The following is a 24,758-nucleotide window of genomic DNA, read 5'->3' as shown; positions in this document are numbered from 1 at the left end:
ATAATAAATCAAGGTACTTGATTTCTAATTTTCCTGTTTTTATACCGTGTGACTCTGAATCGCAAACCCATTGAGGCTCTAAATAACCTGCTGAAATGACCTTTGTCAGTTTGTCCCTCATCTCAGAAGATGCAATCTGATGGAGACTCTATCCCCACCCATTCAGAGTTTGGCGTCTGTACTAAAACAAACAGTTCTGAACCAATCAGAAGAAACCTTTTCAAAACAATTCCACATCAGATTCTGGTAGACTACACATACGGCAGTTGCCTTAATCTAAAACAGAGACAAAACATTTCTTAGATATACAGTATCTTGAACCACATTTAACTAAATAAAATCAAGCTACACAGATACAAAATATTTTAATATTTTATTGAATTCAAATATTGCATGGCAAATAAAGTCTAAAACAGAGAAGTTACAGTACAGTGGTAAAAGCATGCCATTTCCCAGTAAAAAAAACAATCATATAAATGATCTTTACTAAGACAATATTTACAATGATTTTCATTTGTCCTTATTTGACAGGATGCACACCTTACTAGAAACAATAACAGTCATGATCATGATTCTTGTACATTTTTTGGTTGATCTCTTTTAAAATTGAGATACAATTGTAAAACTATATACACAAAATATACATTTCAATCTGACATGATTTCAATCTGACTCTCACAACTCGACCTTTGATGGTTATGTTTTAAACAATAATTGTTTTAATAAAACCATGATAGTTTATGACTATTTTTTTTATATTTTGTTGCTTTCATCTGTTTATGTATTTTAAGATCAGAGAAAGTACCTGGATAATGCATAATGTAATAATCCAGTTGTCCCTGGTTAAACCATGCAGGACTAGTCCACTCTTCTACAGTAGGAGGGGGGTTTCTCATCAGCATTATATAATCCAAAGAATTTCAAGGTTGGAAAAAGACACATGAAACTGTGAATAGGAAAATCAGTGTAAAACAATAAATAACTTTTTTATCGTTACTCTTTGTAGTTAGCTTAAAAGAATATCCAGGCCAGCCCAATGAAAAAGTACAGTAATATTTACAGAATCTTAAAAAATGTGCACAATACTGCTTAAAGCGAAATAAAGTTGTCACAAAAAAACCAGACATCAACCATCCCATCAATCTATCCTGGTCCTTTTGTGCTCTTTTGGCAAGACAGCACAAACAGATCTCGGACCAGGCAAGCATTAACTTATGCCTGTCATTAAACCAGGGTGATTATGGTTTTATAAAACTCCCAGGTGTTGCTAGGAGGTCACGAGGTCAGGCATCATGGGGTCATGTCCAGCAACCAGCGTCCAGCCCCCTAGATCTGAGACTCTCCTGTGTTCTGTGCGCTCTTGGATGTCTGGGGGACAATGACAGAGAGAGGGCAAAGATCAAACAACATCAATCAGTTGCTTTTTGATCAGACTCTGTCATCACAGTCATCATATTATTAATGCACAAGTGGTTCTGCTGTCTCTCTCTTTCACCTGCCAGACAAAATGCGTGACTTAACACCTTCCTCACCCACCTCATTATCTTTAGGGACTATCGGCTCTGGCCCAGAATCACACGTCTGCCTATTTTATGGAAATGATGAAAAATGACAGTTCTTTTCCTCCTTTGTTGTGCTTTGAAAGGTTTTTAAAATGGCCTTTGAGCAATCTCACTTGAAGGAAATGACTAGACTGATCACACCTCTGCTCAGGCCTGGACATGATGTCCCAAACCATGGTCAGTAATGATTAAATGAATGGACTGATTCATTAAAGATGTCTCTGGATGGGGAAAGAAGTGAGAATTTTACAATGCGCTGTAAAACTAATGTTCCAAATTGGCCGTTAACCTGATAAGAGGGTGCCCTCTGAGAAATGGAGATTGAAGTACTCAAGTTTGGATGTTTGCACATTTGACTTGTATCTAAATATTATAATATGCTTATATCCTTTGTATAATACAGTAAATGTAATATTTTATGCAGAACTTTAACTTGCAGATCAGCCTTAATAATATTACAGATTCTGTGTTCTATCAAGCAAATTTGTCTAATTTCTAATCCCCCTATTATTATTATTATATTTTTTCAGCACTATCAATCCTCCCCTGATTGGAGAAAACTAACGGCCAACAATACTTATTCTACTGCTACTCACAGCTATCTTCGCTCACATATACAGTACACTCTAATCTTAATTCCAACCCTCCGTTGTCCACAGACTAACCCATCTTTCCTAGTACAATACCATTTGACTATTTCCTTTTGCAATACAACCTTCTATTTTACTGTGATGGGTCTTGAACCTCTCTATTTGTACCCTTTCTACCAAGATTACCCTAAAGATAAATTTACCGAAGAGTGTAATCATATTTCAATATCGATTTATCATGGTTTTTCAGATCTCCTAACAGTACAGTTTGTAGGTCCATCTGAACAGCGATATGACTTACAGTGGTTTGTGAAAGTATTCACCCCCCCTGGCATTTTTCCTAGTTTGTTGCCTTGTAATTAAAATTGATTTGTTGGGGGTTTGTATCATTTGATTTACACAACGTACCTAGCACTTTGATGATGCAAAATATTTTATTTGTGAAACAAACAAGAAATAAGACCCGACCCCCCCCCCCCCCCCCCCCCCCCCCCCCCCCCAAAAAAAGTCAATAGCCCGCTTTTGCAGCAATTACAGCTGCAAGTCTCTTGGGATCGGTCTCTATAAGCTTGGCACATCTAGCCACTGGGATTTTTGACCATTCTTCAAGGCAACACTGCTGCAGCTCCTTCAAGTTGGATGGGTTCTGCTGGTGTAGGGCAATCTATAAGTCATACCACAGAATCTCAATTGGATTGAGGTTTGGGCTTTGACTAGGCCATTCCAAGACATTTAAATGTTTCCCCTTAAACCACTCAAGTGTTGCTTTAGCAGTATGCTTAGGGTCATTGTCCTGCTGGAAGGTGAACCTCCGTCCCAGTCTCAAATCTCTGGAAGACTGAAACAGGTTTCCTTCAAGAATTTCCCTGTAATTAGCGCTATCCATCATTCCTTCAATTCTGACCAGTTTCCCAGTCTCTGCCGATGGAAAAACATCCCGACTGCATTATGCTGCCACAACCATGCTTCACTGTGAGGATGGTGTTCTCGAGGTGATGAGAGGTGTTGGGTTCGCACCAGACATAGCGTTGTCCTTGATGGCCAAAAATATCCAGGCACTTACACAGATTCTAGACAGGAGAAAGGGCTTTCTCAAAATCTGCTATAAAGATTAGACCTGGTTTCCCTGCATTCCCGTAGTTTTCAATTATTTCTAGTAGTTGTGTAATGTTGTCTCCAATATATATTCCTTTTAAGAATCCCGTCTGATCGTGATGAATAATGTCTGGTAGGACATTTTTAATTCAAAACATTTTTTTGCATTTTTTTAAAGATACTGCTTTGTACTGCCTTCCTGGCTCCTGCTTCAGTAAGAGAGTGATCATTCACTCTTTCTGTGTCCGACAGGTGGCAATTCATATACGATTAATTAAAACATAATAGTAGTGGATCTTTCAGTAGTTCATAAAAAGTTGAATATATGTCTATTGGAATGCCATCAAGGTCAGAGGTTTTTCCCATCTGAAAGAGTCAAGTGCCAACCATAGATTGTCCTGTGTAATTAGGCCTTCACAATATTTTTTTGGTGCCTGAAATAGTTTAACATGATTTTTTGGGGAGAAAGATATCACAAAACTCATTGTTAAATGAGGTTTGAGGGACTTCACAAGAGCTTGTTTAAAATATGTTTATCCTTTTGGTGAGAAGAATTTATCCATCTTTGTAACTTTTTCCTTAGGTTATTTTTGGTTGTGTTTCTATATTGAAGGTTTAGGAAAAATTTGGTGCATTTTTTTTTGCCATTCTCCATCCAATTTGCTCTGTTTTTTTAGATAAGTTAAACACGATTTTCTCATGAATAAGTTCCTCAAACTCCTTTTACGTTGTGTATAGATTATTCAGTGCTTCTGCAGTACTAGCTTGATTAAGCCTCCTCCAAGTCTATCTTACGAGATCCGGGTTTCTGAGCAAATATCAGTCAATTCCAACGTGTCCATAATATTCATAATCTCTATGAGGACCAGAGGGTGATAGTTCGTAGTATGATTTCCTTTACAGTCTACTGACTTACTTAAAACTGTAAGTGTTATTTGTATCTAATTAGATTAATATAAATATTTTCAAAGAAGTTTGGATGGTCATTATTCGGTCCATATAAATGTATGAGCTATGTGTTTATCATCAAGTAGTATAATCAAAGCAATCCATCTTCCTTGAGGATGTATTAAAACGTATTACACCTCAAGATCTAGAATTTCTTAGTACATGACAGAAATAGATTTGACCATCCCATTCTTTTTCCATGGGCAGTTCGTCAGAATATACTTAATGACTTTCCTGCAAACAATATAAATATGGTTTAACTTTACCTCGCAGAACTTTACCTCGCAGAACTTTTATGCAGAACTTTTAAGCAGAACTTTTCCTCGTGTTTGCTGTCACTCAAATTCAACAGTGTTGGAGGACATGTACTTACATCACATTAAAGGACTTTCTGCTCTCTTAGATATTGGCTACTCAATTAGTAAGAGATAATACCTGTGATTTGCTGTTGCTTGACTGGTTGGAGGAAAACTCTGAGTACTTCGTCTTCTGTTGTGCACAGATGCTGTCCAGGATCTTGCCATACTCTTCTCTCACCTACAAGGAGCAAAAGAGAGCACTATGAGCAAAGACAGTAGAGAAAGCTGGTCGAGCAGGGGTGGGAGGAAGGGAATAAGTAGACCAGAACCAGCTGTTCATTCCTCCATTGTTCCTGTCTCTGTAAGTAGGCGTTCCTTCTCTAGTGTGACCATGTTTGAGCATGCGGTAGAGCATGCTCATGAGAGAGAGGGAACGGCCATTTACATAGACAGAACCTTGACCATTTATTTCAATGGTAAACAGCTTTTATGCATCATCTTAATTATCCACCATAGTTGTTATGAGTCGTGACGTATGAGTCGTGACGTACCTGTTTAGAGAGCAGGCAGTGCATGAGGAACACTAGGACCCCCTGCAGACTGTTGAGGATGGTGAACAGGTACGACATGGCCAGCGTGCTTTCCTCAAACTGGAAACAGCCAAAGATCCACATGGTGCCCAGCACACACAGCTGAGCCACTGCAGTTATGGTGAATGCCCTGCAGGAGGCGACAAACACACAAAATTAGATCGAGAGCCTGGGTCACAACATGTCATTTTACAGTAAGGCCTGTTTTTCCCCCCACATGTTCTGGCCAGGAAAAACAGTGGTCCTTTGTTATGGGCTATAACTCAGCCTGTGTGAGAATTGTCCATTTCTTTGCCGGCTCACTTGATTTTGCGGAGTTTGTCAAGGTCAGGGTTCAGGCTGGAGAACTTCTGGGCCAACTTCCACACTGTGATGAGGAAGAAAAAAACATTCACCTAGGAGGGGAGAGGGTGATAAGTAGAACTCTAACATGACACAAAACATTGTAAGTAGGAGTGATGAAACTATTCCACCTTTCATCTGTGATACGCACCATGATGATGATACAGACAGGGCCAAAAAAGCTCCAGATGAATCCATCCTCAAGGTTGAGCCAGCAGCTAAAACACACAATGCACACATGAAGACACATGAATACCTGATCTCTATAGTAACCAAACAGAGAAGGACAGAGAGTCAGACAAATATATATAGGGAATCCAGTCAGGAGATGACATTGTCAGGGATCAATGTAGTGGTCACTCACTGGCGCTCTGTTCCGTATCCTTTGGCGTTGGCGAGGGCAGAGATGGCGACGATGACAGCAGGAACGCCGTAGCCCCCCGCCATCATGTAGAGGGGCCTGAAGGTGGTGTTGAAGACCAGGACCACCATCCTGAAGAGCTGCACTCCCTCCAGACACATCCAGCAGAACGCCGACAGGAAGAAGAAGTGAAGCAGCCCAGCCACCACCGCACAACCAGCCTGAGGAAGAGAGGGATGAAGAGAAAGGAAATAAAGGGGTGAGAGTGATCGAGAAAACAAAATGACATATACTGTAGATAGTGATAAGGTTCACAATACAATAAGTTACCCACAACTGAACACACAATCGTTGCATACATTAACATTTCTTCCTACTAAAACATTGTTCTCACCACCCACATGGACAGAGTACATACGCCATATGTAAATGTTACACACATTGTCACATCCTCTGACCTCCCACGCCTAGAAAAGCTCAGTGGAGTTTTCCTTATTCAATCTTGTTCCCGAGGGCAATTCTGCCTCGAGGGCAGAGCGTATGTGATTGGTTGGATGCAAGCTTACCTGGCTCTCGGTGCGTGAGATGCCGACGAGGAAGATCAGGTTGGCGATGAAGAGGCTGAGGCAGAGGTGGAGGTGGATGGTATTGCGGGTGCTCCGGATGGAGCGGATCAGGGAGAAGGTGAGGATGCAGATGAAGAGACACAGCAGGGACAGGGACAGGCCCACCCAGGTGATCAGCTGCAGCTGGAATGTGTCCTGGAGGGAGGAATAGAGGCGAAGACACGTCACCATATAATCACAGCAGTGGAGGCTGCTGAGGGGAGGATGGCTCATGATAATGGCTGGAATGGAGTAAATGGAAACCATATGTTTGATGTATTTGATACCATTCCACTTATTCCACTCCATTACCACGAGCCCCAGTTAATGTGTCACCAACCTCCTGTGAGTCACAGTGACTGACACAACTTTCATGCATGTGTCTTATTATTATAGACAACATACCCCTGGAGAAATAATAATGGAGCCCTATCTAGCCAGGCAAGACACAGAACTAATTTAAAACAAAAAAATCTTCATGGATTCACTGTTCTCAAATGAATGCAAGCTTTTTAAAAGCCAAATGATCTCCTATTGCACAATTACTTAGAAAGTGAAATGAAACAATTTGAAAAGGCATTGTTCCTGCTCTATCTTACAACAGAAGTACAGCTAGACTAAGAGAGAAATCCCCCTCACCTTGAACTCATAGAGAGCCATGAGAACAGCAAAACTGCTGAGATGGTAGCAGGAGCACACAGTGTGGGTGGCATTGGACTGCACCAGGAAACAGCCTCGATCAGACCAGGTCCCTTCTCCCAACTCATCCCAGTACACACAGGTGTAGTTCCCTTCATCTGACTGGGAAACAACATTCATAATTACCATAGAAGAGAGGTAGAAAAACTATGTTACTCCAGGACACTTCACACAGTGACCATCCCAGAAAAAGCAAAGCAGGTTCACTCAGATGTCTGCATAGATCTTGAAATATATTGCAGCATATGAAGAAGATTTGATACTGCCACATTCACATAGACCATAATAATGGGATAGAGGGGTAATGCTTTTGCTCCTCACCTCCTTCAAATGGGAGAAGGTGAATGTGACTGGCTCCTTGAGAAAGGATGTGTCCTTGTTACTCATGGTGGCCGTCACCACTTTGGAGTTGATCTGAAAGCTGTGGCCCTCCTGTGCCTGCAGCCCTGAGAAGGAATGGTTGGTGGATGTCTCCAGACCCTTATAGCTGAGCAGGGACACCGTTGCAAATCCTGAGAAAGCAAATGTTTAAGTCTAGGAGTTTGTACACTGTGTACATTCATTTCACATTATATCATTACATTATAAAGATAGGTTCTGATGATTGTGGTGGGATTATGATGGCAGTGTTGAAGCTGATCATGAAGATGAGGATGATGAAGATGGTAACCTGGGTAGGAGGTGTCTCCAGCAGCAGTCTCCCAGTGGCTGTCTAGCTGAGCGTGTGTAGATGACAAGGTGAGGGGCCCCTGGGGTGAGGAGGCATTTCTCTGCACCAACAGCTCCACCTCTGGAAGCAAATACATTCACATCTTCACAAACAGGCCTACAGTAGGTGAGATGTTACAACTCTCAGAATGGTTATCTGCTAGAAAGGCAGACTTGTGCGCAGGAAATTATGCAATGAAATGTGACAAATGAACATATTCTACGAAGGAAGTTATAACAACTTGTCTTCCGTTAGGTGGCTTCAAAAGCCAAAACAATCATGGCTGAGTTTATGTTGTCTGGACTCATGGCTGAGTTCAGGATGTTCTCCTACCGGTGTGAGTTTTGAACCTCCTGGTCTCGGGGTGTTTCAGCAGAGGTCCTATAATTCTCAGAGCAGTCTCTACCAGGTCCAGCAAGACACTCACTTCCTTGTTATTTTTCAGAGGCCCGCCAGACAGGAGCCTGTCTATAGCAGACAACAGAGTCTACAGAGACAGAGAGAGGTGGGGGAGGAGGGGTACATAGACACAGTCAGAGAGGCTGAAACTTTTATTTGTCACATGCACAAGAGCAGTGACATTCTTAACTTGCAAGCCCTACGCAACATTGCAGTATTCAATATCAAAATAGTAGAACTGATCAAATAAATCAATGAAATAAAACACAAGAAATAAGAGAAGAAGAAAAGAAGAAGAAGAATGTTATGTACAGCAGGGTCAGGGCCAATTCCGAAATGTACATCAAATCAAATGTATTTATACGGTCCATCAGCTGATATCTCAAAGTGCTGTACAGAAACCCAGCCTAAAACCCCAAACAGCAAGCAATGCAGGTGTAGAAGCACGGTGGCTAGGAAAAAAACCCTATAAAGGCCAAAACCTAGGAAGAATCCTAGAGAGGAACCAGGCTATGACCAGTCCTCTTCTGGCTGTGCCGGGTACATGACTATATATTTGGCATACACTAACCACAATGCTATGTTTAGAAGTCATACAGCGAAAGGAGGCTAGTTTCCATTATAAGCTAGAAGTACCATCAGTCGTTGTTTCCCTGCATGTATCCTTTCCTTAATGTGTGTGGGCTGAGTCTGAACCTGCATATGTCAACCTCTATGATAGATGCCTGGGTTATAATGAGCCTCAAATATAAGTATATATATAAATATATAAATAAGCAGTAGTACCTCTAGCAGGGCCTCTCCATCGACTTGTTCTGCTGTATTACTCTCACTCAACTCCAGACAACTGGTCCTCATCAGGGCTACAGCATCCTGCAGACCTGGGATGACCTGAGAACGAGGGATGAGTAGAGAGAGGAGAAAGTTAGTCTGTATATTGTTCTGCAGATACCTGTAGGTGTGAATCATTACACTGTATACTCATGTGGCTTACCATCTTAAGATGCTTCTCGCTCGCAAACGTGTCACAGTTCAACTCTGTGGAAAGAGAAGAGATGAGTGAAAAAGGCATCTTAAATGAAACTATTGATGAAACTATTGATGACAATGAAATTAAGTGATGACAACTTGATCATGCAGTGGAAGTATTGCAATTCGAATGTTGAAACAGCTCCATCTCAATGAGAATGATGATCTATAAATGTGATTCTCACCAGTACATCTCCCCTGCGGGTCTCCGTAGTTGGTGAATCCTGCATGGCACGCACACCGATGGCCACCGTTGGTGGCATTATGGCACGTTCCATTCTCTCCACAGATAAACTTATTTATTTTACACAAGTCTACAAAGGAATGACAGAAAGCACAGGTGACATTTTCACAAGATGTTCAGACCTACCTAAAACCGATCAATTCACATAATATCAATTACACATTCTGGTCATGAAGAAAGTATCTGGTGCTTCATGAGGAAGAGGAGCAATTGAACAAAATACATCAAGGGGTATAGATATTTTTATTTTTAATTTTCTTAAAATTCCCAGCTTTTCCCCAAATCCCAGTTGGAAGATTCCTGGAATTAGCAGGAAATCTGGAGGCCTCCAACCAGGATTTCTAGAAAACCCATCCAGGGTGATAATACAATTCCTCCCATACCTTTAGCACCTTGAGCATCCTCACTGTCTGTGGTTGCTGTCTGGTCTGTGGTGGCTTTCTGATCTGTTATTTCCTCACATGATTCTCTATTCCCTGTGAATTGAGCTTCGCCAGACTTCAGGCCAAACCCTGGATTGCAGACACAGGAGTAGTTGCCTGATGTGTTGACGCACTGTGTATGCTTCCCGCAAATTGTGATGTTGTCCACACACTCGTTTCTATCTACATGTGGGTAAAAACGACCATTAGGAAAAGGAAACTCTCACCATTTCATACAGGATGACATCCTGTATATGCCTGATATGCTCTCTGGATGTACTGTACACATCTTTTGATATTTAGTGTTAATCCCTAGTTTTCTTTGGCATCTTACCTTCACACGTGACTCCTTGGCCAAATATAAATCTTTCCACTCCAGTACTGGTGACAAACCCCTCATTGCAGATGCAGAAGTAGGACCCTAATGTATTGTTACACTTGGCATTGGGACCACAGGTGTCCTTATTCTCCAAACACTCGTTGATGTCTTGAGGCACAGAGAAAGGAATAGTCAGTCACACCTCAAATGCAAACGTAGAATATACACTGAACAAAAATATAAACGCAACATGTAAAGTGTTGATCCCGTGTTTCATGAGCTGAAATGTTGTGTACACATTTGTTTACATCCTTGTTAGTGAGCATTTCTCCTTTGCCTAGATAATATGGCATATCAAGAAGCCGATTATACAGCATGATCATTACACAGGTGCACCTTGTACTGCGGACAATAAAAGGCCACTCCTAAATGTGCAGTTTTGTCACACAACACAATGCCACAGATTTCTCAAGTTTTGGGGGAGCGTGCAATTGACTTCAGGAATGTCCACCAGAGCTGTTGCCAGAGAATTTGTTTATTTCTCTACCAAAAGCCACCTCCAATGTTGTTTTAGAGAATTTGGCAGTACTTCAAACCGGCCTCGCGATCGCAGACCACATGTGTGGCGTTGTGTGGGCGAGTGGTTTGCTGATGTAAACATTGTGAACAGAGGTGGCGGTGGAGTTATTGTATGGGGAGGCATAAGCTACGGACAACGAACACAATTGCATTTCATCTATGACAATTTTAATGCACAGCGATACTGTGACGAGATCCAGAGACCCATTGACGTGCCATTCATCAGCCGCCCTCACCTCATGTTTCAGCATGATAATGCACAGCCCAATGTCGCAAGGATCTGTACACAATTCCTTGAAGCTGAAAATGTCCCAGTTCTTTCATGGCCTGCATATTCACCAGACATGTTGAGCATGTTTGGAATGCTCTGGATCGACATGTACAACAGTGTGTTCCAGTTCCCGTCAATATCCAGCAACATTCCACAGGCCACAATCAACAGCCTGATCAACTCTATGCGAAAGAGATGTGTTGTGCTGCATGAGGCAAATGGTGGTCACACCAGATACTGACTGGTTTTCTGATCCACACCCCTACCTTTTTGTTAAGGTATATGTGACCAACAGATGCATGCATATCTGTATTCCCTGTCATGTGAAATCCATAGATAATGACCTAATTTATTTATTTATATTTATTGATTTCCTTATATAAACTGTAACTCAGTAAAATATTTTAAATTGTTGCATGTTGAGTTTATATTTTGTTCAGTACAGTATAGTCACTATAGCAAATAAGTGTATGGATTCCAAAATTGCAGCAGTGCTGTGATCTCTGGCCAGGACTGCAATGTATGTAAATGCTATAAGGTAACTAAAAAATAAAGTTGTTTACCTATACATTTTTCAGGTGAGTCAGCTGTGAAGTTAATCCGCTGTGATGATGATCTGAACCCAAGACCACATTGACAGTAGAAGCTTCCATTGGTGTTGATGCATGCTGCATTCTCACCACAGATATGTGGTGTTTCAGTGTCATTGTTATAGTCCTCACTAGGAGGATTACACTCATTCTCATCTGGGGTCAAAGACAGAGGCATTGAGAAAGTGTGAAGAGAGGTAGAATGGTTGGGGAATGGGAATGGTCATTCAAAATATAAGAGAGATATACAGTAGAAGTCGGAAGTTTAAATACACCTTAGCAAAATACATTTAAACTCAGTTTTTCACAATTCCTGACATTTAATCCAATAAAAAATTCCCTGTCTTAGGTCAGTTAGGATCACCACTTTATTTTAAGAATGTGAAATGTCAGAATAATAGTAGAGAATGATTTATTTCAGCTTTTATTTCTTACATCACATTCCCAGTGGGTCAGAAGTTTACAGACACTCAATTACTATTTGGTAGAGTTGCCTTTAAAATTGTTTAACTTGGGTCAAATGTTTCGGGTAGCCTTCCACAAGCTTCCCACAATAAGTTGGGGGAATTTTGGCCCATTCCTCCTGACAGAGCTGGTGTAACTGAGTCAGGTTTGTAGGCCTCCTTGCTCGCACACGCTTTTTCAATTCTGCCCACAAATTGTCTATGGGATTGACATCAGGGATTTGTGATGGCCACTCCAATACCTTGACTTTGTTGTCCTTAAGCCACTTTGCCACAATTTTGGAAGTATGCTTGGGGTCATTGTCCATTTGGAAGACCCATTTACAACCAAGTTTTAACTTCCTGACTGATGTCTTGAGATGTTGCTTCATTATATCCACATCATTTTCCTACCTCATGATGCCATCTATTTTGTGAAGTGCACCTGTCCCTCCTGCAGCAAAGCACCCCACCAGCATGATGCTGCCACCCCCGTGCTTCACGGTTGGGATGGTGATCTTCGGCTTGCAAGCCTCCCCCTTTTTCCTCCAAACATAACGATGGTCATTATGGCCAAACAGTTCTATTTTTGTTTCATCAGACCAGATCAGAGGACATTTCTCCAAAAAGTACGATGTTTGTCCCCATGTGCAGTTGCAAACGGCAGTCTGGCTTTTTTATGGCGGTTTTGGAGCAGTGGCTTCTTCCTTGCTGAGCGGCCTTTCAGGGTATGCCGATATAGGACTCATTTTTACTGTGGATATAGATACTTTTGTACCTGTTTCCTCCAGCCTCTTCACAAGGTCATTTGCTGTTGTTCTGGGATTGATTTGCATTTTTCACACCGAAGTACGTTCATCTCTAGGAGACAGAACGCGTCTCCTTCATGAGAAGTATGACGGCTACGTGGTCCCATGGTGTTTATTCTTGCGTACTATTGTTTGTACAGAGTAACGTGGTACCTTCAGGCGTTTAGAAATTGCTCCCAAGGATGAACCAGATTTGTGGAGGTCTACAAGTTTTTTTTCTGAGGTCTTGGATGATTTCTTTTGATTTTCCCATGATGTCAAGCAAAGAGGCACTGAGTTTGAAGGTAGGCCTTGAAATACATCCACAGGTACACCTTCAATTGACTCAAATCATAAACTTCTAAAGCCATGACATAATTTTCTGGAATTTTCCAAGCTGTTTAAAGGCACATTCAACTTAGTGTATGTAAACTTCTGACCCACTGGAATTGTGATACAGTGAATTATAAGTGAAATAATCTGTCTGTAAACAATTGTTGGAAAAATTACTTGTCATGCACAAAGTAGATTGCCAAAACAATAGTTTGTTAACAAGAAATTTATGGAGTGGTTGAAAAACGAGTTTTAATGACTCCAACGTAAGTGTATGTAAACTTCCGACTTCAACTCTATATAGAAGATATAATACAAGACAGACATGTACATACCAATGCAATGTTTCCCATTTTTAGAGAATCCTTTAGGACAGCCTGATACATGTTCCATCAGCAGGGCAAGGTGAAGAGCTGCAGAGTAAGCAACAAGCAGATTCTACAATAAGTTGTCCCATTATCGTATGGTCAGTGCTATCCTGGATACTTGGAACATCCCTACCCTAAAGCCTAACCTTAACTTTAACCCTCACCTTACCCTAACCTTCACCCTTACCTTTTTACATTTCAAATTCAATATGGTAGGGACGTCCCAAGGATCCTGGATAGCACAGAACATTAATGGTATTGGGGGAGTGCCCTGAACATGTGTAATATTGACAAGTACATGACAAAACTACTTGTGTAGAACCAACCTTTGACTATGATTGTAAGGTTGTAACATGAATCAGTTGGAGAGGGTTCAGGCACAGACACTTGCAGCAATAATTTGTAAAGGTTTAAAAGGTTTATCTCTCTCTGTTTAAAAAGGTATACCCCCTATCTGGATTTCAGCAGATTGTTCCTACGGCAACTGTGCTCACAGGATATGCCCATAATAACCCCTGAATTGCACACGGCTGTCCGGAGGTTCAGACCCATTTTTACCAGGAAGCCATCACCTGGCATGGGACTGTGTGATAATGACTGTAAACCTCCTCAGTCTGTATGATAGTAAATGGGTAGTCAGTCCATTGTGGTAATGGGTGGAGAGAAGAGGCAGCAGTAGTGTGGAATGTTGTGGTCACAGAGAGAGTCCTCTAAAATGACGTGTAACCACTGTTTAAGTTCCACTTTTATGGTGCTCTCTGTTTCACTCTAACTAGTAAAAAATATTAAGAAAAAACGTTTTTTAAATAGTGTAACTTTTCATTGAGGAACCATCTGTCAAACAATGTTCTCTGATACAGTAGCTTTGTTCTCTCCCTTCACAACCCTCCATTTATCCTTTTCCACTCCATCTGCCAACCAGACTGACACTAACTTTCCAGTTGCTACCATTGAACTGAGTAGCAGAATGGATCTACCGTGTTTTCCCTCCACAGATAACTGTTTTGCCAGAGTGTGACAGTTGACATCATTGCTTGTCATTATTCTACCCTTAGTTGCCTCTCAAGGCTTATAATCTATTTCCCCTTGCATAGCTTTCAAGATGGCGCTGATAGACATGGTCGCCCTGTTCATGGCTCCTTTGTATGTTATTTCTCACCTTATTAGCTCAGAACGTCCTTTGCATTATTACATACAGCCAGAAATAACTTTAGAATATTAGAGCGGCGGTAACTTTGATCCTTTGTTTTTACCCCCCAAGGCAATTCCACTCATCCCAGTGACTGCTCCAAGATGCTGCTGGTGGAGGCGTTAATACCACCCACTGCTCCCGAGTATAGTACTCGCTAATGTTCAGTCCCTGGACAATAAAGTAGACAAGTTTAGGGCGAGGATCTCCTTCCATACTGTCCCCTTCCATACAGCCAGCTGTACATCGCGAAGACAGGAATAAAGAACTCTCCGGGAAAAAGAAAGGCAGAGATGTATGATTAACTACTCATGGTATGATTGTGGTAATGTACAGGAACTCAAGTCCTTTTGTTCACCCGACCTAGAATTCCTCACAATCAAATGCAGTCTGCATTACCTCCAGAGAGAATTCTCTATGGTCATCATCACAACCGTGTATATTCCCCCTCAAGCTGATACCATGACGGCTTTCAAGGAACTACACTGGACTTTGTGCAGACTGGAAACCGCATATCCCGAGGACGCATTTATTGTAGCTGGGGACTTTAATAAAGTAAATCTGAGGAAAACACTACTGAAGTTTTATCAACACATCGTCTGCATCACGCGAGCTAAAAAAACTCTCGACCATTGCTACTCTCCCTTCTGGGATGGCTACAAGGCCCTCCCACGCCCAAATCAGATCACGCCTCCATCCTGCTCCTCCCTTCCTATAGGCAGAAACTAAAACAGGAAGTAGCCATGGTAAGGACTATTAAATGCTGGTGTGACCAATTGGAATCCATGCTTCAAGATTGTTTTGATCACGCGGACAGAGATATGTTCCGGGTTGCTTCTGTGAATAACACTGATGTATACACTGACACGGTGACTGAGTTCATTATGATGTGCATAGGGGATGTTGTTCCCACTGTGACTATTACGACTGTGGATAGATGGCACCATTCTTGCAAAACCACCACATTTGACCATGCCAACGTGACTGGGAATATAGTTGAGTACAAACAGTCCAGTTATGCCCTCTGTTAAGGCATTCAAACAGGCAAAATGTCAGTACAGAGACAAAGTGAAGTCGCAATTGAACAGCTCAGACACGAGACCTATGTGGCAGGGACTCCAGACAATCACGGATTTTAAAGGGAAAACAAGACGTCTTGCTACCTGACAAGCGAAACACCTTTGCCCGCTTCAAGGGAATCACAGCGCCGTGGACTGTAAGCTCTCGTTCTCTGTGGCCTACGTGAGTAAGACATTTAAGAATGCTAACGCTCGCAAGGCTGCCGGCCCAGACGGCATCCCTAGCCGCATCCTCAGAGCATGCACAGACCAGCTGGCTGGAGTGTTTACGGACATATTCAACCTCTCCCTATCCCAGTCTGTTGTCCCCACTTGCTTCAAGATGTCCACAATTGTTCCTGTACCCAAGAAAGCGGAGGTAACTGAACTAAGTGACTATAGCCACGTTGCACTCACTTCTGACATCATGAAGTGCTTTGAGAGGCTAGTTAAAGATCATACCTTACCTGACAGCCTAGACCCACTGAATTTCGCATACCGCCTCAATAGATCCACGGATGATGCAATCACCATCCCAATGCACACTGCCTTATCCCATCTGGTCAATGACCTATGTATGAATACTGTTCATTGACTACAGCTCAAGCTTCAACACCATAGTACCGTCCAAGCTCATCATTAAGCTCGGGGCCCTGGGTCTGAACCCCGCCCTGTGCAACTGTGTCCTGGACTTCCTGATGGGCCGCCCCCAGGTGGTGAAGCTAGGCAATAACACCTCCAGTGCACTGATCCTCAACACAGGGGCACTACAAGGGTGCGTGATCAGCCCCCTTGTGTACTCCCTGTTCACCCATGACTGCGTGGCCACGTCCGTCACGTTTGTTTGTAGATGACAAAACAGTGGTAGGCCTGATACCAACAATGACGAGACAGCCTACAGGGAAAGGGGTGAGGGCCCTGGGGGAGTGGTGCCAGGAAAATAACCTGTCAATCAACTTCAACAAAACAAAGGAGCAGATTGTGGACAGCAGAGGGAGCACACCCCCATCCACATCGACGGGACCGCAGTAAAGAAGGTGAAAAGCTTCAAGGTCCTTGGCGCACACATCACTGACAATCTGAAATGGTCCACCCACACAGACAGTGTGGCGACAAAGGCGCAACAGTGCCTCTTCAACCTCAGGAGGCTGAAGAAATTCAACTTGGCCCATAAGACCCTCACAAACTTTTACAGATGCACCATTGAGCGCATCCTGTCGGCCTGTATCACCGCCTATTACGGCAACTGCACCGTCCGCAAAGACAGGGCTCTCCAGAGGATGGTGTGGTCTGCCCAATGTATTTTATTTGATTTGATACTTCTACATTCTAAAGAATTTGACATAAAAGGTTTCAGCCATTGAGACACTAACTAACCAAATGCACCTAAAGAGGGATAGTTAGCTCACCTCAATTAGCCACCCCTTGCAACGTGTCATCAAAGACTTCCTGTCTTCTTCACAGCAGTGAGAAATCACACTGAATGTTAGCACCTTGCTGTGATGTCATGGCAACAAGGATATTTTTTTTCTCTCAGAAAGTGTATGTGTGTGCATACATGTGTGTGTTTTTGTGTTTGTGTGTGTACATGCACATGTGTGAGTTTCAAAGACCATATGGGTGAGGGGTGTGAGTGTTATCAGACTGTGGGGTGCTTCAGGGGAGATCACAGAGTATAGATTAGAGGTCGACCGATTAGGACCAAAAAAAGCCGATACCGATTAATCGGCCAATTTTACTTATTTGTAATAATGGCAATTACAACAATCCTGAATGAACACTTTTATTTTAATATGATATCATTTCGAAAACAAAATGTTTATTCTTTCAGTGAAATACGGAACCGTTCAGTATTTTATCTAACGGGTGGCATCCATAAGTCTAAATATTCCTGTTACATTGCACAACCTGATGACAACATTATGACAACCTTATGTCAAATAATCCTGGCCAATTAGTTCTCAACAAGCCATGCGGACCAAACTGTTGCATATACCCTGACTCTATGTACAATGAACGCAAGAGAAGTGACACAATGTTTCTAGTTTAATATTGCCTGCTAACTTGGATTTCTTTTAACTAAATATGCAGGTTTAAAAATATATACTTCTGTGTATTGATTTTAAGAAAGGCATTGATGTTTATGGTTAGGTACATTCGTGCAACGATTGTGCTTTTTTTGCAAATGCGCTTTTTTAAATCATCCCCCGTTTGGCGAAGTTGCCTGTCTTTGTTAGGAAGAAATGGTCTTCACACAGTTCGCAACGAGCCAGGCGGCCCAAACTGCTGCATATACCCTGACTCTGTTGCACAGAACGCAAGAGAAGTGACACAATTTCCCTAGTTCAAAGAAATTCATGATATCAGGTAATATTAACTAAATATGCAGGTTTAAAAATATATACCTGTGTATTGATTTTAAGAAAGGAGTTGATGTTTATGGTTAAGTACACATTGGTGCAACGACAGTGCTTTTTTCACGAATGCGCTTGTTAAATCACCCGTTTGGCGAAGTAGGCTATGATTCAATGATAAATTAACAGGCACCGCATCGTTAGTCAGCCTGCCACGCAGTCTCCTCGTGGAGTGCAATGTAATCGGCCATGATCGGTGTCCAAAAATGCAGAGTACCGATTGTTATGAAAACTTGAAATCGTCCCTAATTAATCGAACATTCTGATTAATCAGATGGCCTCTATTATAGATACCACTGTTAATAAAGGCCACAGAACAGAGTCTAGGATGAAGAATAGGGAGAGTGTCTCTCTCTGGCGGTCTCTCTGTCTACTGCTAATTCCTCTGAATGTGCTCCTTCAGGCTTTTAGTTCCCAGATTCCCAAAAGTAATTCAGTGTTATGACAATGGTCTGTCCTTGAGGTTCCATTCAGTTCTGATGAGTGTCATTGTTTCGATATTAAGAGCTGTGTCCCTATTGCTCTGTCTTACTCAATGAACCAGTAAAAACTATAAATGCTAATGCCGTAAAAGGGAGTCCACAAGGAAGCAAGACAGATCTATTAGCCACATGTAAAATAGTTGCAATAAACTGAACAACTCAACAATTTCAACAGGCTATTAACAGGATTTTAAATGGATTCCAACCGTTGCACACACAATGGCACGTGGTGTAAAGTAGTTAAGTAAAAATACTTTAAAGTACTACTTAAGTAGAATTTTGGTGTATCTGTACTTCACTATGTATATTTTTGACTACTTTTACTTCACTGCATTCCCAAAGAAAATAATGTACTTTTTACTCCATACATTTTCCTTCACACCCTAAAGTACTCATTGCATTTTGAATGCTTAACAGGACAGGAAAATGGTCTAATTTACACCCTTATTAAGAGAACATCCCTGGTCATCCCTACTGCCTGGCGGACTCACTAAGCACAAATGCTTTGTTTGTACATGATGTCTGAGTGTTGGAGTGTGCCCCTGGCTAACCATACATTTTTAAAACAAGAAAATTGTGCCGTCTGGTTTGCATAATATAAGGAATCTGAAATGATATATACATTTACTTTTGCTACTTAAGTACATTTAAAACCAAATACTTTTAGACTTTTACTCAAGTAGTATTTTATTAGGTGACTTTCACTTTTACTTGAGTAATATTCTATAAAGGTACCTTTTAATTTTCCTTAAGTATGACAATTGGGTACTTTTTCCACCGCTGACTCCAACATTCCGCTTTACTTAATAACATTTTCCAGTTGTTCCTAAATGTAGTTTCAGATGATGTCTAATGCAATCTGAGAGTAGCCTGGTCCCAGATCTGTTTGTGTTTGGCATGTGACCATGACCATAGGGGTTGTAAAGAAAGTAAGAACAGATCTTGGAGCAGGCTAAGCTGAGAGGTGTTCAACCCTGTAGTGACCTCCTTCGGGACCCTGATCATGATGAATTGCCAATGAATTTGCACGTTAGCATTTCAGGCAAATCCTAATTTAAGTCAAATTAACACTTAGTCATGCTTTGATATCAATGGGAGACTAAGTGAAAATTCAAGTTATGATTTGCCTCTTCAAGTCTTTTACTTTACTCTTCATCTAACCATCCCCGACCAAACATAAACACTGTCTGATTTAGTGCTTTCTCTCCCAAACACACAACCTTCTCCATGGCAACATGACTTCTGTGTAAACAGTTTACAAAAAGGACTCACCCAGAATCAGGAGATGCAGTCTGCCTGTCATGGTGAAGAAGAATCTCACTATCTCTTCTATGAGAATCACAACGCACAAGATTAGACCAGGGCTGAAACTCTGCCCCTATCTGAACGGTCTATTCAAAAGTGTGATAAAGATCCGTCTTCTCTTCTTCTCAGGAGTTTCTCAGGGTTGTTTTACTGAAGAAAAATGGCACCCGTGTCCATCAACTCAGTCAAGCTTCTGTCTAGTAGACTGAGCTCTGCTGACATCACCAGATGAGTGAGAAAATGACAAGTAGTCACTGTGCTCTCATCACTTGCCTAGAACTTTCTGTCTCTGACTCGCTCTCCTTCTCTTCCACCCTGTGTGTTTGGCTGTGGTGGTCTGGGCTGTGTCTGGCTCACTGACATACTAAGAGGTTTCTGGGCAGAGCTTCAGTTGAGCCGCTGGTGTTGAGTCACGCCCCTGAGACAGTGAGGGGGGGAAATGAGGTTGGAGAACGAGGAGGGGGGTTTTGCAACTGCTGCTATTGATTTTTTGTTGTTGATCTCTGCTCTTTAGGGTTCCACGACAACAACACAACCTAAACTGGCCTCTCTCTCTTTCTCTCTCCAATTTAAGGGGCTTTATTGGCAAGGGGAACATTTGTACTCTCTGTTTAGGGCCAAATAGCATTCTAGTTTGCTCAGTTTTTTTTGTTAATTCTTTCCAATGTGTCAAGTAATTATATTTTTGTTGTCTCATGATTTGGTTGGGTCTAATTGTGTTGCTGTCCTGGGGCTCTGCGGGGTGTGTTTGTGTTTGTGAACACTCTCTCTCTTTTTCTCTCCCCAAAGGAATGGAGACATTTCAAATGTCATATTATGGATATATACTGTGCTCTATGTCTTTCTATCTACAACCTTGTTTTCCACTTCCTCCACTCTATCAGACTGTATGGTCTAAATTGAATCAGACATTAAGGAGTCTGGGTAGTGAGACTGTTCATTGTTATACAGAACACTGCTTGGACACACTCCCATAGGCTGTGGTTGTCTATTAATGGTGGTGATGACAAATATATGGTTCTCTCCTTTTCGTCTTTGAGCAGATGGCGTCTGTTCATACTGATAACAATGTAACAATGTAGTGTAATATACAAAGCTCCCAGTAGAATCCACTAACAATGGACATTAAAAACAAGTCATTTTCTTTCTGGGAACTGTGCGTAAATCAAATATTTCGGTTTAAAGTAAACGTTTTATTTTAAACTTGTATTTTTTATTTTTTTAAGTATAGGACAGCACAATTTAGCTTTTGAATAACAGAAAACAGAATAGTCATCCACACAAACCACAGGATTACCACAGGATTAGAACGTGTGGTTTATTTGGTCCACACAGAAAATGCACATTCAACATTTTACTCAAAGGAACAATATCATCATCGCTGTTGTGTCACAATCATAATCAATTTCTTTAGGATTTTAACTATTAATGCCACTATTCTATTTCTTAAACATTCGTTGTCATTCTATAACACACATTCAACAGTATATCAACTGTACTTCTGCTAGTCTTGCTAGTACAGTTATGATTTGTCTTAGAAGAGGGAGAAGGAGGGCTGAGTGCAACGTGGCGTTTCTGACAACGTTATAGAGACACAGTGTTCTTTTTGGTTATGGTGTTGTCAACACCTTAGTGGAACGCTTCACCACTGTAGACACTTCATTTGATGACAGGAAATGCGGTTGAGGAAATACAGACGAGCTTTGTAATTGACATAAATTCATTGAAAACCCACACTAACACACGGTTATTTTAACAGTATTCCACTTTTCATGTAGCCTCATTTTGACCTACCTATAAGGACACAGTGCGTGACCCAGATGCAGACACGGGAGGCAGATGATTTGAGTCTCTGATACTTATTAGTTTCCAAGGGGCAGGCAAGAGAATGGTCGTGGACAGGCAAAGAGATCACAATAAGGTCAGAGTCCAGGAGGTACAGAGTGGCAGGCAGGCTCGAGGTCAGGGCAGGCAGTATGGTCAGGCAGGCGGGTTCAGAGTCAGGGCATGCAAGGGTCAAAACCGGAAGGACTAGCAAAAGAGAGAATAGAAAAAGCAGGAGCACGGGAAATACACGCTGGTTGACTTGACAAAACGAACTGGCACAGAGAGACAGGAAACACAGGGATAAATACACCGGGGAAGCGACACCTGGAGGGGATGGAGACAATCACAGATCAGGGTGTGACACAGCCTAACCACCAATCAAGCAACATGATGGACTATTTTACATCTTATCCAGAGCAATTTACAATTTACGCAAAAACAAATGATATAGATTTACCAATAATGGCTGGTGATGCCAAAAAGGCTTTTGACCTTCTTGAATGGCCTTTTCTATTCAAAACTTTAGAAGCTTTGAACTTTCCAGCAAAAATAATAAATTTAAAAATATATATATTATATAAATGTCCTAAAGCAAAAAATATACACAAATACTACATAATCGGATGAAACTGCATTAGAAAGGGGCACAAAACAGGGATAACCTCTCATTGGCAGACGACATCCTGATATCCTGACATCTTCCAGAGAGAGAGAGAGAGAGAGAGAGAAGGCCAGTTTAGGTTGTGTTGTTGTCATGGAACCCTAAAGGGCAGAGATCAACAAAATGACTAGGTAACAGGAAATGCATTTATTTCCATGACAGCATTAAAAGCAATTTTGGATTGACCAATGTAGATATTTTACGGAATCTTTTGGACATCAGAGTAATGTTGAGGGAATCCTATTTCTGTGAGAGAACTATATTTATATGATCTACAAAACCTTGAAGAGAGCCAATCCAACTATCCAATCTCTTTAAAAAGTAAACTAATGGAACCAAGACTTAAAAATAACTGATATTGCTACAAGATGGAGGAAATATTGGATACTAACTAATGCTATTGGATACTAACTAATGCTAATGGGTCCTTACCTCCCATCTTATAACTCTTAGCTCCCAATAAATGTATATAGGGTCTGTTCATACAAGTCTAGCTCTGTCTAATTTGGGTCTTGGGGTGAGGACATTTGGGTGACGGGTGGGAACGGCCATCTGGAATACGCCAGTGTTCCTCGCTCCTAAACAATAGCACAGGCATGGAGCTCTGGTGACCTGTGGACCTAGTGGTGACAGACAACTGGCATGGCATGGCCTTGACTAGATTCGTTCTGGTGCCCAGGGAGGAGCAGCAGTTTTACTGTACTGTGACCCTAGTGTGACTAGAATCTGACCTGGGCAAGACTTTAGTGGTGCCAACAATGGATCAAAGAATTCATCAAGATTCCTAGTGTGGGTCTGTTGTACGTACTGCCCGTAGGCGCCAAGGATTCTTATGGTAGTGATGAGTGAACTCTGGCTAAGTTACACTGTCAAATGATACTGTGAACTAATGCAGAGAAGATTAAACAGATGCAGTTTTGAGATATTTGAGCAGGTGGGGCATGGCATGGCCTTGACTAGATTCGTTCTGGTGCCCAGGGAGGAGCAGCATTTTTTGCTTTAGGACATTTATATAATATATATATTTTTAAATGTATTATTTTTGCTGGAAAGTTCAAAAAACATTTAGAAAAAACATTTTGATAACCTACCATTTATCCCTTACAAAATAATCACTGCCAATAATTAATCTAGTGTAGCTCATTTCCCAACAACTTTCTTACAATACATAAAAACACAAAGAATTGCTTAGTGGGCAGATGTACTTCCTCACAGTCACAATGAGTATGTACACAAAGCCTGTAGTTCTTATACATAGGATTACAACAGTATTTAGCCTGCTGTACATGTTCTGGACCCTACTAGAAAAGAAGTGGAACACAGATGTATAAATAGTCCACCACAGACTGTATTCAGAGCTGACGTTAAAGCCAGTCAGTGAGACTGGGCTACAGTACCATGGAAAATAAAAAATTGCACTAAATACACAAAAACCCTAAATCATGTCAAATGTCATGTCAGATTAAAGTTCGCCCCTCTGTTTAACCCTTTGAGTTTACCCTTCTTGCTTCATCATATTACCCCAGACTTGGAAAAATGGGCACGTTCACCATAATAGCCTGACTGATTGTAATGCATAACCACTGGGCACAGGTTCAACGTCTAGTTTGGATTTACATTTGGTTGAGCTGTCAACTATTGAATTGAATGTGAATTCAACGTGAAATCAACTACAAATTTCACCCTGTAATCGGTTAAAAGTTAGGTGAAAAAAATACAGAATTCCCTTACGTTGATGAATTTTTGAAAACCCAATCAGTTTTTTTGGGGTTGGAATGACATGGAAACAGCGTTGATGCAACCAGTTTTTGCACAGTGGGTAAGTGGTTTGTCACTGATCTTGGAGTGGTTTTTATGGGTCAATGTACATTCACTTCACAGACCAGTTTCTTCTGTCCCAAAGTTCCTCCTCTAGCCATTCAACACACACAATTCCACACAGTCCCGTTATATGCTAGCGAGCCAATCACAGGCCAATAGATATGATCTTGGCACAGTTCCAGCTCATCCTGTTGTCTCCTCACCCCTTTTCCTGTTCCTGCAGATGATGAATAAATTAGACAAATGTTTTGGCTTTATTTCAGATCTATTTGTTTTTTTATTGAGTTTCTTTCTAAAGGCTCAAACAATCGAGACAGCCCTCAAACATGGGCTGCCTGTCTCAACTACTTCCTGACCTGGACCAGACCAGGGGCCTGACTGGAGCCGGCACAGCATCTGGAGAGGAAAGGGTTGTG

At 41.5% G+C, this 24,758-nt stretch overlaps 1 protein-coding gene across 1 annotated transcript; it reads right to left on the bottom strand.

Moving 5' to 3' along the window:
• Positions 1-799: 799 nt before the first annotated feature.
• Positions 800-20,426, bottom strand: LOC110538685 (adhesion G protein-coupled receptor E5). Its single transcript, XM_021625652.2, has 19 exons — positions 20,001-20,426; positions 13,553-13,630; positions 11,627-11,809; positions 10,229-10,381; positions 9,856-10,077; positions 9,414-9,542; positions 9,194-9,237; positions 8,986-9,090; positions 8,134-8,287; positions 7,762-7,881; positions 7,413-7,603; positions 7,032-7,193; positions 6,354-6,548; positions 5,791-6,008; positions 5,578-5,644; positions 5,388-5,479; positions 5,046-5,214; positions 4,631-4,732; positions 800-1,368 (listed from the first exon to the last, which is right to left on the bottom strand). The coding sequence occupies exons 1-19, from the start codon at positions 20,029-20,031 to the stop codon at positions 1,327-1,329; spliced, it is 2,457 nt and encodes an 818-aa protein (XP_021481327.2). The 5' UTR covers positions 20,032-20,426; the 3' UTR covers positions 800-1,326.
• Positions 20,427-24,758: the final 4,332 nt, after the last annotated feature.

Source organism: Oncorhynchus mykiss, chromosome 12 (genome assembly GCF_013265735.2).
Source record: "Oncorhynchus mykiss isolate Arlee chromosome 12, USDA_OmykA_1.1, whole genome shotgun sequence".
Taxonomy (NCBI): domain Eukaryota; kingdom Metazoa; phylum Chordata; class Actinopteri; order Salmoniformes; family Salmonidae; genus Oncorhynchus; species Oncorhynchus mykiss.
Note: the sequence above shows the minus strand (reverse complement) of the source record. Positions and strands in the feature narration are given on the sequence as shown.

Bases quoted from the DNA above. Each gene is read 5' to 3' on its own strand.
- LOC110538685 (XM_021625652.2), bottom strand. From the start codon at position 20,031: ATGACAGGCAGACTGCATCTCCTGATTCTGG. The intron at 9,091-9,193 runs GTAAGCCACATG...CCTCGTTCTCAG, and splicing joins GCGAGAAGCATCTTAAGATG to GTCATCCCAGGTCTGCAGGA. The intron at 5,480-5,577 runs GTGCGTATCACA...CTCCCCTCCTAG, and splicing joins CTGTCTGTATCATCATCATG to GTGAATGTTTTTTTCTTCCT.